General features: G+C 35.4%; 1 protein-coding gene across 6 annotated transcripts in view; it reads left to right on the top strand.

Annotated features, from left to right (window-relative positions):
• Positions 1-14,413, top strand: part of TDP2 (tyrosyl-DNA phosphodiesterase 2) — a 29,429-nt gene that overhangs the window by 2,673 nt on the left and 12,343 nt on the right. For all 6 annotated transcript variants that reach the window (XR_008917635.1, XM_007487866.3, XM_007487867.3 and 3 more), the window contains exons 3-5: positions 983-1,156; positions 9,179-9,270; positions 10,073-10,191. Coding sequence is in view for 5 of the 6 variants with exons in the window: in XM_007487866.3 (XP_007487928.1) it covers positions 983-1,156; positions 9,179-9,270; positions 10,073-10,191 (385 nt within the window). In the remaining variant the exon portion in view is untranslated. The remainder of the gene's footprint in view (positions 1-982; positions 1,157-9,178; positions 9,271-10,072; positions 10,192-14,413) is intronic.

The raw sequence follows: 14,413 nt of genomic DNA, 5'->3' as shown, positions 1-14,413 counted from the left end.
CGGTACAAAGTGATATTTGAATCTGAGGAAGTAAAGATTATTTGCTATCTGAAGAAATGAAAGCAATTCTTGGAGGGAATGGCATTTGAAGGAATTGAGGCATATCTTGACCTGACCCTGGCAGCTTGCTCTGTATTTATGTATATTGCATTTTTAATCAATAGGTTCCATGAATACCCATTGTCCTATATATAAACTTTGTTTTTTTAAACCTTTACCTTCCCTCTTGGAGTCAATACTATGTATTGGTTCCAAGGCAGAAGTGCAGTAAGGTCTAGGCAATGGGGGTCAAGTGACTTGCCCAGGATCACACAGCTAGGAAATGTCTGAGGTCATATTTGAATCTAGGACCTCCCATCTTTAGGCCTGGCTCTCAATCCACTGAGCCACCCAGCTGTCCCCCCCTTCCCCCAAATAAAATTTTAATTCAGACATTCAAGCAAGGCTAATGAATCACTTTAGGTTAATCTTTGAAAGCCTTGAACAGTTGTTATGTGAAAATGACAAAAAAATTTGGTGGGACCGAATTGATTATTCCTTGCTGATTTTTCTAACAAGACAAACATCCTTTTGATAATATATCTTGAACTACTCCCTCTTTTTTTCAGTAAACATAATGAAGAAAAATTAAAGCAGCTGAGAACCTCACTGGACAAGAAAGGAAACTAGATTAAAGTGAAACTCTTAAATTTTGATGAGTTTAAGCATGCCAAAGAAGGAAGTTCAGATAGTAAAGTCTACCTAGCATAAATAAAAACTTCCTAAGAAAAGGTCTGTGGTTTCACTAGACTGCCAAAGATTAAGAACCTCTGATTTAGAGAATAGAGTTTACATTACTTCTTCCTCAGTCATCTGATTATAAAGTATGTTTTCAGACATGTGCCTTAAGTTGTATGTAAAATGAAGATATGCTTTTAAAATAATTTTAAAGTTTCTTAAATTATGCATCATTTATAAAATTATTTTTCTTTTTGTTCATTAGTGTTGACCTGACAAATGAACCAACAATTGATATCACCAATACTGATGTTAATATAGAGAATTGTGTCCAGAAAGAAGATGACAGTACGTTTTCTTTAATTACCTGGAATATTGATGGATTGGATATAAACAATTTGCAAGCTAGGGCTAGAAGCGTCTGTGAATATTTAGCTTTGTAAGTATTCTTTTATTTCTAATAATAGCAGTTCTATATGTTTTTATAGCAACTTTTACTATTTTCATATCTATTTAATCATAACTCTGAGGCATAGGTAGAGCATGTATAATCATCCCCATTTTACAAATAAAAATTGAGAACTTTTAGAGATTAAGCACATGAATGTCTTAATGTTGCAGTTAAATTAGAGGAAGAGCCAGAACCAAAGCTAATTCCTAGAAAAATATTCTTTCCACTAAACTGCTTCATTCTTTATTTTATTTAAAGACCATACCCCCAAAAACTAAATAATATATATAATTTTAAGTCCAAAATATAATTCTAGAAAGAACATAGTGCTCATAATAGCATCTTTGCAAAGGAGTAGGTGTCAAAGTGTTCTGATAAGTCAATATCAAAATACAAGAACTTGGGACAACAAAATTTCTTATGAAAGGAATGCAATGTTTATTTATAGGGGGATTACATTTGGACAGGAACATATTTTTGAAGTCAACATCTAGTTGGATTTAACATAGAAATAGTTCTTACATTGCCTATTTATTAATTGACTGTATTGTTGAAGAGTTTTTAATCCTAACTTTTGATTTTATCAGAATTGCAGGATCATTTTTTGAGAATACAGGCTAGAGAGGTAAAAAGTACAAGATTAGGGGGAAACTGCTTTTAAAGTTGCAATTGACTTAAGTTGTAATACTTAAATTAGAAGGAGGGAAAAGCAGAACTGATTCTCAGCCGGTAACTTTGATTCATTGTCAGAAAAATAGTTAGTGCTGTAATTTCTGATCATGAGTACCTTTCAGTAGCCAACAAATATATTAAATTTTTTTTTAGTTTTGATTTTATTTTTTTGGTTACAATACTCACTTTATTTCCCTCCTTCCCATCCACCCACCCTTTCCGCAGCCGCGCAGTTTCATTGGGTATTACTTGTGTCCTTGATCAGAACCTATTTCAATGATGTTGTTTGCACTAGAGTGATCATTTAGAGTCTACATCCCCATTCATATCCCCATCAACCTATGTGATCAAGCAGTTGTTTTTCTTCTGTGTTTTTACTCCCACAGTTCTTCCTCTGAATATGGATAGTGTTTTTTCTCATAAGCCCCTCCAAATTGTTCTGGATCATTGCCTTGCTGCTAGTAGAGAAGTCCATTACATTTGATTGTACCACAGTGTATCAGTGTCTGTGTACAATGTTCTCCTGGTTCTGTTCCTCTCACTCTGCATCAATTCCTGGAGGTTGTTCCAGTTCACATGGAATTCTTCCAGTTTATTATTTCTTTGAGCACAATAGTCTTCCATCACCAACATATACCACAGTTTGTTCAGCCATTCCCCAGTTGAAGGACATCCCCTCATTTTCCAATTTTTTTCCACCACAAAGAGCACAACTATGAATATTCTTGTACAAGTATTTTTCCTTATTATCTTTTTTGGGGTACAAACCCAGCTGGATCAAAGGGCAGGCAATCTTTTAGCACCCTTTGGGCATAGTTCCAAATTGCCTTCCAGAATGGTTGGATCACTTCACAACTCCACTAGCAATATATTAATGTCCCAATTTTTCCACATCCCCTCCAACATTTATTACTTTCCTTTGCCGTCATGTTAACCAACCTTGAATTTATTTTAATGAATGTCATATCTTATTGGTCTTTTAAGGATATTTTTTCTCCAATTACATGTAAAAACAATTTTTTAACATTCTTTTTCTTTTAAAGTTTTGAGTTCCAAATCCCCTCCTTACCACCTTCCCTTTCTAACTCCCTCCTACTCCTTCCCTATCCCTGAGAGGATAAGCAATCTGATGTAGATTTTACAAAAATTTTTCTATATTAGTCATTGGATGAAAAAGATCTCAAACCAAAAAAAGTATGGAAAAAAATGGAATATACTAGCATGTTTCAGTCTGCCTTCAGACTCCCATCAGTTCTTTCTTGGAAGGCAGATGATATTTTCCATCATGAGTTTCTGGGATTGTTTTGGATCACTGCTTTGCTAGGAATAATTAGGTCATTCACAGTTGTTCATCAAAAAGTATTATCATAACTATATACATTGTTCTTCTGATTCTGCTCAGTTCATTTAAGTCTTTCCAGATTTTTCTGAAATCATCCTGCTTGTCATTTCTTATAGCACAATATTATTCCATCACAATCATATACCACAACTTGTTCAGCCATTCTCCAAGTAGACAATTCCACATTTTCTAGTTCTTTGCTATGTAACACAAAAAGAGATGCAATAAATATTTTTATACAGATAAGTTTTTTTCCCTTTTTTATGTTCTCTTTGGGATAGGTATGTACAGTTTTAAGAATCCTTTGAATGTAGTTCTAAATTGCCCTCCAGATTTGGGATTTTAGTTTTAAAAGATTGTTCTATTGCAAAAATGAATAACATGGAAATAGGTATAAGTGATAATATTTGTATAATCCAATGGAAATGTTTATTGAATCTGGGAGTAGGAAGGGGAGGGGAAAAAAAAGAAATATATAAACATGGAAAAAATTTTTTTAAAAATTAAATAAACAAATAGTTCTTCAGAATGGTCGGATCAGATCACAATTACTGTATTAGAATCCCAATTTTCTACATCCCCTTCAATAGCTATCATTTTCTATTCTGTCACATTAGTCAATCTAACTGGTATGAGCCAGTACTTCAGAGGTGTTTTAATTTGCATTTCTCTAGTTAAGATTTAGGTTTATGAAAAATTATTATAGATGACTTTTATTCATCTGAAAACTACCAGTTCATATCCTTTGGCTATCTATCAATTGGAGAATGACTTTAATTTTCATAAATTTGACTTCATATTCTGTATATTTATGAAATGAGCCTTATCAGAGATACTTGCTATAATTTTTTCCCCCAGTTTTCTGCTTTCCTTCTAATTTTGGTTGCATTTGTTTTGTTTGTACAAAAACCTTTTTAATATAATCAAAATTATTCATTTTACATTTTAAAATGCTCTCTGCCTCTTATTTGGTCCTAAATTCTTCCCTTATCCATAGATCTGACAGGTAAACTACTCCATACTTCCCTAATTTGCTTATGGTATCACCCTTTATGTTTAGGTCATGTACCTATGTTAACCATATCTTGATATATACATTGTGAGTTACTGGTCTCTGCCATACTGTTGTCCAGTATTCTCAGTGGTTTCTGTCAGGTAGTGAGTTCTTGTCCCAAAAGCTTGGATCTTTTGATATATGAAACACTAATTTACTATGGTCATTTATTACTATATTTTGTGTATTATATCTATTTCACTCATCCACCACTATTTCTTAGTACCAAGTTGTTTTGATGATTACTGCTTTGTAATACAGTTTGAGATTTGGTACTCCTAGTCATCTTCCTTCACATTTTTTTCCATTGATTCTCTTTACATTCTTTACCTTTTGTTCTTACAGATAAATTTGTTACTGTTTTTTCTAGTTCTATAAAATAATTTTGGGGCAGTTCTTTTCTATCTCATATATATTTTTTAAGATATTTTATTTTCAGGGGCAGCTGGGTAGATCAGTGGATTGAGAGCCAGGCCTAAAGACGGGAGGTCCTAGGTTCAAATATGGCCTCAGACACTTCCCAGCTGTGTGACCCTGGGCAAGTCACTTGACCCCCATTACCTAGCCCTTACCACTCTTCTCTCTTGGAACCAGTACCTAGTAGTGATTCTAAGATGGAAGGTAAGGATTTAAAAAAAAAATTTATTTTCCTAATTACATCTAATAACAATTTTCAACATATTTTCTGAAATTATGAGATCCAAATTGTCTTCCTCCCTTCTCTCTCCTCCTCCTGAGATGGCAAGCAGTTTGATCTGTTATACATGTAATATGTGAAACATTTTTCCGTATTGGTCATTGTTATAAGAGCATGCTCATATAAAACCAAAACCCTGAAATAAAAACATAAACTAATGTGAAAAATAGTATGCTTTGATCTGCATTGTGACTCCTCACAGTTCTTTCTTTGTTAGTATTCTTTGTCATAAGTCCTTTAGAATTGTCCTGGGTCATTGTATTGCTGAGAGAGCTAAGTCTTTCACAGATGAACATTGCTGTGTACAATGGCTTCCTGGTTCTGCTTATTTTACTTTTCATCAGTTCATGTATATCTTCCCAGCTTTTCCTGAAATCATCAACCCTACTCATCTTTTCTTACAATGTGATAGTATTCCATAACTATCATATGCCACAGTATGAAGATAGGATTAACTCTGCACTTGCCTATTTTTAAGTTAATCAATCAAAAACTTAAGTACCCTTACTTAGTACCTTACCAGATGCTAAGAGAGTTCTGTAAGTCACTTGCTAGAGTGGGTGACAGCTCTAGAGGCCAAAACCTCCCCTCCCCCCTTGGGCAGTGCTAGGCAAATTGAAAGATTGCAATTGGTGTATTTTAATTTAAAATCCAAGATTTTTGATTTTTTGTTTGAGATTGCATTTTTATAAAAATCCAAGATATTGATTTTGTTCAAGAAAAGATCTTCAAGGAAGAAACTTGCTAACTCCTAAATCCAGAGAATGAACTCTTACAGAAAGATGTCAAAAAAATCTACACTACATCAAGAAGATCAAGAATGAACTTTGGATATGGTTGATTGAACTGAACTTTGATTGAACATTTATTGTAAATGTACACATTTATGCCAAAAGGGACTGCCCCTAATTTGGCTTCCTGTCAATGTGCCTAGCAAACATAGGTTTTGCTTTCTTTCTTTCTATTTCCTCCCTCACTACTCTTAATTTCCTCTTAGAAAATTGAATATTGTATGCATGTGCAATTAGAAGTGCGTTTAGGACTACAAGATGATTATGTTAAATGATCAATGGGGAGACTAGTCTCCCAATGATCACCAGGGGTGATTGTGAATCTTAAAAATTCTCAGACTCTACTTCATAAGACTTGGTTAAGACCATTCCCCATTTTAAACAATGAAGGGACTGAGATCAGGAATGTGAGAACTCTACTTCACCCATACTTAAGCATGCCTTAGGGAAAGATAGTTGTAAACTCCTTGCTGAACAATGAAAAGTATTTAACCCATACTTATAGTAAGGCAAAAGCCCTTAAGCTGTGCCTATTTTTAGATCTAATACAAAAGGGTGCTAAGTACCTATAAAGGTCAGGCAATTTGTAAACTTGGAAGGGGCAAAGAGGTGAGAACTTACTCAGAGGTTTTAGTCTACTCAGGTGTGAATTAAGAATGATCTGTCCTTTGGAAAACGTCTACTATGATTGGTAGATGTAAGAACTTAGGGGAGGTGACATAGGAGAAAATTCACTTTAAAAAGGAGCTCAGAAAGGGCTCTGAGATTCATTCAGCTGGGAAAAGCTGAATTGGAGAAGGCAGCTGGCCAAAGCTGCCTTTAAGGGCTTGGTGGCTGAAGTTGTTTAAGCTAGCTGAAGCTGAACTGGTGTCTCTCTGAACACTAAAACCTTGCTTTGGACAGATCTTGTGGTGAGTTGATAAAAGACTGACTGATCTCTCTCTTAGGGCTTTCAGCCTAGGCTGGCCTAGCCCTTTTCTCATTATTTCCTTTCTCTCTCTCTCTCTCTCTCTCTTTCTTTAATTCCTCATTTGTATTAATTAAAATCTTGATAAAACCCAGCTGACTTGGGTATATTTCATATTTGGGAATTTTTCCCTGGCGATCACTTTATATTTTGATTAAAATCAAGACACTGTCTTGAACCCATATTTCTTCGGTCACAATTTAAGCCAACCACTCTTTTAACTGCAACAGTTTATGAAACCACTACTTTAATTCTTACATTGGTTCCCAAAAAGTGGGGAAGGGACAGGAAGTGATGTGGGAAAAGGATTATAAAAAGTCCCAAACTTCCTGTCCAATGGACTGCTCCTTTGGAGTTCATCTTTGGACACTATATTGGTGAGTTGGACTGAAGGAGGAGACTCTTTCCCTGAATCACGTGTTGGCTTGCTGGGTGATAGCTGGCCTTTCTTTTCTGGCTTCTGGAGAGATTGGTTCCAGAGAGGCCTTCCTTTTCTGGAGGAGGCTGCACTGGTGGAACCCTTGTTGAAGATACCATCAGGACTCTTGGCTTAAGAGACTACCACAACTCCACGTGGAGATTGGGACTTGAGAGTTAATTTCTTTCATTGGTGACCACAATATTAATTTAGAATTCTCACATTTAGCATAAAATCTATATTTAAATTCTTATAACAGCTTGTTCAACCATTCCCAATTCATGGACATCCCCTCAATTTCTAGTTCTTAAAATTATCTATTTGGGCTGTAGACTAAGTAATGGTATTATAGGATCAAAGGGTATGCCCAATTTAAAGTCCTTTTGGGCCTAGTTCCAAATTGCCATCCAGAATGGTTCAATTAGTTCACAGTTCCACTAGTAATGCATTAGTGTTTCAATTTTGCCACATCCCTTTCAACATTTATTATTTTCTTTTATTGTCATATTGGCTAATCTAGTAGGTGTGAGGTACCTCAGAGTTGTTTTAATTTACATTTCTCTAATCAAAAGTAATTTAGAGGGGGCAGCTGGGTAGATCAGTAGATTGAGAGCCAGGCCAAGAGATGGGAGGTCTTAGGTTCAAATCTGGCCTCAGACACTTCCCAGCTGTGTGACCCTGGGCAAGTCACTTGACCCCCATTGCCTAGCCCTTATCACTCTTCTACCTTGGAACCAATATATAGTATTGATTCCAAGATGCAAGGTAAGGGTTTAAAAAAGAAAAGTAATTTAGAACATTTTTCCCTATGGTTATTGATAACTTTGATTTCTTTATCTAAAAACTGCTTGTTCATATTCTTTTGACCATTGGTCAGTTGGAGAATGATTTATATATTCTTTGACTTGTTTTCTTTAAATTTGAGAAATTAGACCTTTATCAGAGAAATTTGCTGTAAAAAATTTTTCCTAGTTGTTTCCCTTCTAAATTTGGTTACATTTGTCTTGTTTGTACAACCCCTTTTTAATTTAATATAATCAAAATTACTCATTTTACATTTTGCAATGCTCTCTATCTCTTGCTTGGTCATAAATTCTTCCATTCTCCATAGATCTGCCAGGTAAACTATTATATGTCTAAATCATTTAGCCATTTTGAGATTACCTGGCTCTAGTCTCCCTGGCAATTCCAATCCTTCCTATAGGCCACATTTTTGTGGGTCTTGGTGGCTTACTGAAGAATATGAGATAGTGGTCTGTACCTAGTTTCTGCCATACTGTTTTATAGTTTTCCCAGCAGTTTTTGTCAAATCGTGACTTCTTATTCTAAAAACTGGGCTTTGGGGGGGTTTATCAATACTAGGTGGATACAATCATTTACCCATGTATATTGTGTCTAATCTGTTCCATTGATCTACTATTCCATTTCTGTTTTGATGATTACTATCTCACTTCTGGGCTTTTTTGGCAATATATAAAAATACTGGTGATTTATGTAGGTTTCTTTTATATCCTGCAACTTTGCTTAAATTTTTATTATTTCAAGAAATGTTTTAGCTGATTCTCTAGGATTCTCTTAAGTATATCATTGTATAATCTGTGAAGACTGATAATTTTGTTTCTTCATTGCCTATTTTAATTCCTTCAATTTATGTTTTTCTCTTATTGTTATAGCTAGCATTTCTAGTACATTCCTGAATAATAGTGGAGATAATGGGCACCCTTGCTTCACTCCTGATCTTATTTGAAAGACTTCTAGCTTATCGCTTTTACAGATAATGTTTGCTGATGGTTTAGGATAGACACTACTTAGCATTTTAAGGAAAAATTCCATTTATTCCTGTGTTCTCTAGTGTTTTTAATAGGAATGGGTGTTATATTTTGTTAAGATTTTTCTGCTTCTATAGAGATAATCATAGAATTTCTATTGGTTTTGTTATTGATATGGTCAATTACACTGATAGTTTTCCTAGTATTGAACCAGCCTTGCATTCCTGGTATAAAACTCATCTGTTCATAGTGAATGATCTTGTCATTAATCTTTTAACAAACTCATTTTTTTTAAATTAGGTACACTCCAGATGTGGTATTTCTTCAAGAAGTGATTCCACCATACTATGATTACCTAAAGAAAAGAGCCACCAGTTATAGAATTATTTCAGGTAACACCTTTCTAATAATATAGCTTAACTGTTAAAAGAGTGATTTTTCAAAACATCTGCCTCTTTAAAAACATCTTAGGTTTCTATCCCACCCGCAAATTTGGGAAATTGTTCTTTAGTTAAAATATTTTAATAATTGGTGTTCGCTTTACAGTGGCTGTAAAGAAAGTTAGTGTTATTTGACTCTTAGAATGGGATCAGCAAAGACTTTCATTTTGGGGATATCATTTTCAGATGCCATTTGAGGTAAAAAATTCATCTTTGAATTAGATTTATCTTTGAAAATAGCCAGTAATTGCACTATCAGGCAGTGCATTTCTTGAAAGAATCTATGTGAACATTTGTAACTGTTCTTTGTACAGTGTGTGATAAAGGACATAAGATGAAGATAGGTTGGATTCAGAGTATTCTTGAAACCTTTTCTAGTTCTTAATTCTGTCATTTAGTAATCCTCTAGACCAGAAGTTTCAAACATAATACTTGAGTGCAATTGAACCAGATTAAAATGTAATTGGGAAAACATTTAACAAAATATATACATATAAGATAAAATATGGATAACTTTTTTTATTTTAAATTTTTTTATTTTTAGATCCAAATTTTCTCCCTTCTCCAGCTATCCCGCCTTTAAAAGAGATAGAAATTTGATACCCATTATTCATAATAACATTACAATTTAAAACTAAGTCAATATATGGCTCTGTATGGATTAAGGGTTTCTGTTTCTATTTCAATTTGGTATCACTCCTCTAAATGACCTGTTCATGGAAAGGAACTATCTCTCTTTAAAAAACATTTTAAGGTAATGAAGATGGCTATTTCACAGTAGTAATGTTGAAGAAGTCAAGAGTGAAGTTAATGAGCCACGAAATTACACCTTTTCCAGCTACTCAAATGATGAGAAACCTTTTGTGTGTGCATGTAAGTGATCTTGTGTTACCCACATTTTTGTAATTTCATAACCCTCTGGGTTCTTTTTAAAGTTTGCTTTTTTCTTTAAAATAGATTCCTTTAACTAGTTCATAAACTTTGTGCAAACTAGATAGAGTACTAGGTAACAAACTTGTTTAAATATGTCTTGAAGGTATATCTTTCCTGAGATAGATGGATTTAAGTATATTTTTGCTTCCTGAAATAATTGTTGCTAGTTCTCTAAGTAGCTGGTACTTTGATGTTAAGTGGTGAATTGCCCTCAGTCAACCAGCCAGTAATTGGAAAAGAAAATATCTGAAGATAGTGGAGGGGAATGGATTTTGGCAAACATAGTTTTCATGGCTTTATACAAGGTGTTGGATGAAGCCAATTCAAATGGCATTTTCTCTAGGAAGTAAAGACCTTCTCCATGTGGACCTATCATTGTACCCCTCTCATTACATAGTCCCTGCACCTGTAGAAGTAGGATCGATGTTTGTTGCATCTAATCAATGTACGATATTATGCTGCTTATAAGGAGCTTATTTAAAGTAAGTGTAATGAGAGATACAAGTTTAGAAAAACCTTGGTTTCTATCTTCCTAGAGTTTACAGTCTGATAGGAGCACATGATCTATACACAAATAACTTTTACTATGTATAATGTATGCAAATATATAAGAAAGATGTGCTATATGAGGCCCAAGAAGAAAAGGCTTTTAATGGGAACACTAGGGAAGACTTTCTAGAAGTGTCTTTGAGTTGACTTCATCCACTCCCCACCCCGTCTTTTTTCTTTTCCAAGTTTTGGTCCTTCTTACCAATGCAAACCCTTCTATGTGTACCCTTGATTCCATCCCCTTCCTTTGTCTTCAGCATAATGGGTCCATTCTCATCCTTACTTTCTCACCAATCTTCAGTCTCCATCTTTATTACCTATAATACAACCATGTATCCCCTGTCCTTAAAGTACCTTCTCTTGGTCCAACCATCCCTTCTAGCTTTTGCCCTGTCCTCTTTGAGGCTAAATTCTTTGAAAAATCCTTCTATAGTGGTTGTCTCTCTCTTCATTTACTTATGTACTAAGGCCTCTGACCTCATAATTCACCTGAAATTGCTCTCAGTAAAGTTTATCTTAATTGCCAGATCTAATGACTTTTTTCAGTCGAATAAAGACTTGTCCTTGACCTGTCTGCTGAATTTGATATTGTCAAGTCACCATCTTCTTTTACATACTCTTGGGTTTTCATGATATTGTTAATCTCTTTTTTTACTGGATCTCTCTCTGCCACTAACTGTGAGTATCCCCCAAGGTTCTGCCTGAACCTTTTTTTCTTTTCCTTTTTTATTGTCCCACTTGGTAATTTCACTAGCTCCCATGAGTTCAACTGTCATCTCTCTGCAGATGATTTTCAGATCTGTATTTCTACTCTTAACCTCTCTCCTGAGCTACAGTCCTGCATTGTCAACTGCCTTTTGGATATCTCCAACTGGAAAACTTTTAGGCATCTCAAATGTAACATGTCCAAAACAATATAGCACAAAACGATATAACAGAAAAAAAAATTTTTTTGTGTGTGATAATACATGTATAATCCAGTTTGAATTGCTTGCCAGCTTTGAGAGGGAGGGGGAAAGAAAGGAGGGAGATAATTTGAATCATATAACTTTTGAAAACTTTTGTGGAAATTTGATCCTACGTGTAATTGGTTAAAATTTTTTTTTTTAATTGTTTCTTTCAGTTAATCAAAAATTAGTTTTTTCTCTTTCCTATTCCTTCCATTGGAGGGAAAAAAGAAAAAAAAATGCTTGTATAAATATGTACAATCAAGCAAAACCCATTCCACACTTGCCCCCTAAGCCCTTCCCAACTATATTGTTACTCAGGGTACTATCATTCTCCCAGTCAACCTTGGCTCCATAGTTTTGGTGTCAGTTTTGATTCCTTACTCACACTCAACATAGCTAGTTTTTATCAAATCTTGTTCTTTATACTTTCACAGTATCTCCACCATATGTCCCTTTTCACTCAGACCCCCTTCTTTTATGAGCCCTCATCACCACATGAACTATTACAGTACTCTTTTAATTGGTCTCCTTGTTTTCTTAAGTTCCTTCTTATCCAATTCAATCTTCTACTCAGCTACCAAAATTATTTTCTAGTGCAGATCTGGTTATGTCACTCCCTTACTTAATAAACTCTAGTGGCTCCCTTTTACCTCCAGGTTCAATGTAAACTACTCCATTTGACATTTAAAGCCCTTCAAAATCTTGCTTCTTCCTTCCTTTCCAATCTTTTTTTTTCCTTCTCCTGAACAATATTTTTTTATTCTGTAGATATTTTTCAAAATGGTAGAATGTCAATATACATATCCACAATGTGTTCCTGTAAAATAGGAAAAAACTATATAAGTAGTTTCCACTGAGAGTATAGGTGCATTTCTTTAATTTTTTTCTCTAGTCACCTATAAAAAGGTTTTCACCTCTGACATTGCTGCCACTCATCTTATTAAATATGTCTGACCACTGCATCCCCCTATCTCTCAATTCAATAAATCTGAGGTTCCCTATTAGTTCCAAGATCAACATTTTAAAAAAGAATTTTGAGTCTTGAATTCTCTCACCCCATCCTTTTCCAACCTTAATACTTTCCTCCCTTCTTTATACTCTGACCCACCTACGTTGGCTTACTTGCTGTTCCTAGAACATAACATTTCCTGCCCTACATTCCCCACACTGCACATGCGTTTGCACTAGCTATCCCCTATCTCTGGAATATTCTTCTTTTGACACTGCCTCTTCCAAGCTTCCCTGCTTTCCTTCAAGATGGAATCCCACCTTCTACAGATCTTTACTGTTCCCATTATCATTCTTCTCCCTCTCCTCCATCCCTCAGGGTATTCCTTCTGAGATTATAGATTGTCCTATCCAATTTTGTGTGTACATTGTTATCTGCCTATCTTCTTTCCTATTAGAAAGCGAACCCTTTGAGAATAGGGGCCTTGTTTCTGCCTTTCTGTGTATCTGAGGATTAGCACAATGCCTGTCAAATTGTAAGCAATTAATAAATGTTTACTGGCTTGACTATATTAATGCAAAATGGGGGAAGATGGAGTATGGGTAAGAGATTATGGAAGATCTGAAATGTGAGGAAAGATCTGATAGTTTTTGTAGTGTCCGTGCTCACTGAGTATGACATGGTAACCCCCAAAATCAACATTACCTCAAGCTCTGTTATAAGAGCCATGATATCCAGAATAAGAGGGATAATAGTTCTTATATACTCTGCCCTAGCTGGAGTTTGGGTCTGACTGCCATGTTTTAGGAAGGGTATCAGTATATTTGAGGCATGTGCAGAAGAGGGCATCCAGTGGGGTGAGAGACCTGGTGGTGATACCACCTGAAAAAGGAGCTGATGATAGCTTGTCATGGAGAAGAAAAGACAAGCTGGAGATATTAGAGCTTTCCTGGGCAGAGAAGTAGAGCTAGGAGGTTTAGCTGAATACAGGGGAACCTTTCCAACAATTAGCTTTGTGTGTAAGGGCACTGGATGGCCTTGGGAGATTGCTCCCCCTCATCGGATTTCTATAGTCAGTAGCTGGATAACCTCTTGTTGAGGGTTTTATAGATAGCCTTTTGAGATCCCATTCAATTCCTAGATTTTGTAATTTTTTAAGTTTGGTTTTAAAAGATAAAGGAGTCAAACAGTCCTTCCTTTTCTTCTCTCCCTTCTTCCTTTCAGTCAGACTTCTTGAGAAAGTTGTTCCCATTCCTTTCCTGCTGCTTTCTGTTCTCACTGCATTATTCGGCTTTTACCCCCCACCAGTCTGTTATTATCAGTATCGTCTTTTACATCCTATATTTTCATGTCTCCTTACCTTTACTGATGCAGTTCCTGATTTGTTGATGGTATTACTGATTTGATGATTTAATGAACTTCTGAGTAATCCTCAGGACCTCCTTTGATTAAAGCTTAGCACTGAATTTTTTTTTATACCCTTACCTTCCATCTTAGAATCAATACTGTGTATTGGTTCTAAGGCAGAAGATTGGTAAGGGCTAGTTAATGGGGGTTAAGTGACTTGTCCAGGGTCACCCAGCTAGGCAGTGTCTGAGGCCACATTTGAACCCAGGACCTCCCATCTCTGAGCCTGGCTCTTAACCCACTGAGCCATCCAGCCACCCCTTAGCATTGGATATTAGACTAGGCAGACACAACTTAACTCAGTTAT

This window comes from Monodelphis domestica, chromosome 3 (genome assembly GCF_027887165.1).
Source record: "Monodelphis domestica isolate mMonDom1 chromosome 3, mMonDom1.pri, whole genome shotgun sequence".
Lineage (NCBI taxonomy): Eukaryota > Metazoa > Chordata > Mammalia > Didelphimorphia > Didelphidae > Monodelphis > Monodelphis domestica.
Note: the sequence above shows the minus strand (reverse complement) of the source record. Positions and strands in the feature narration are given on the sequence as shown.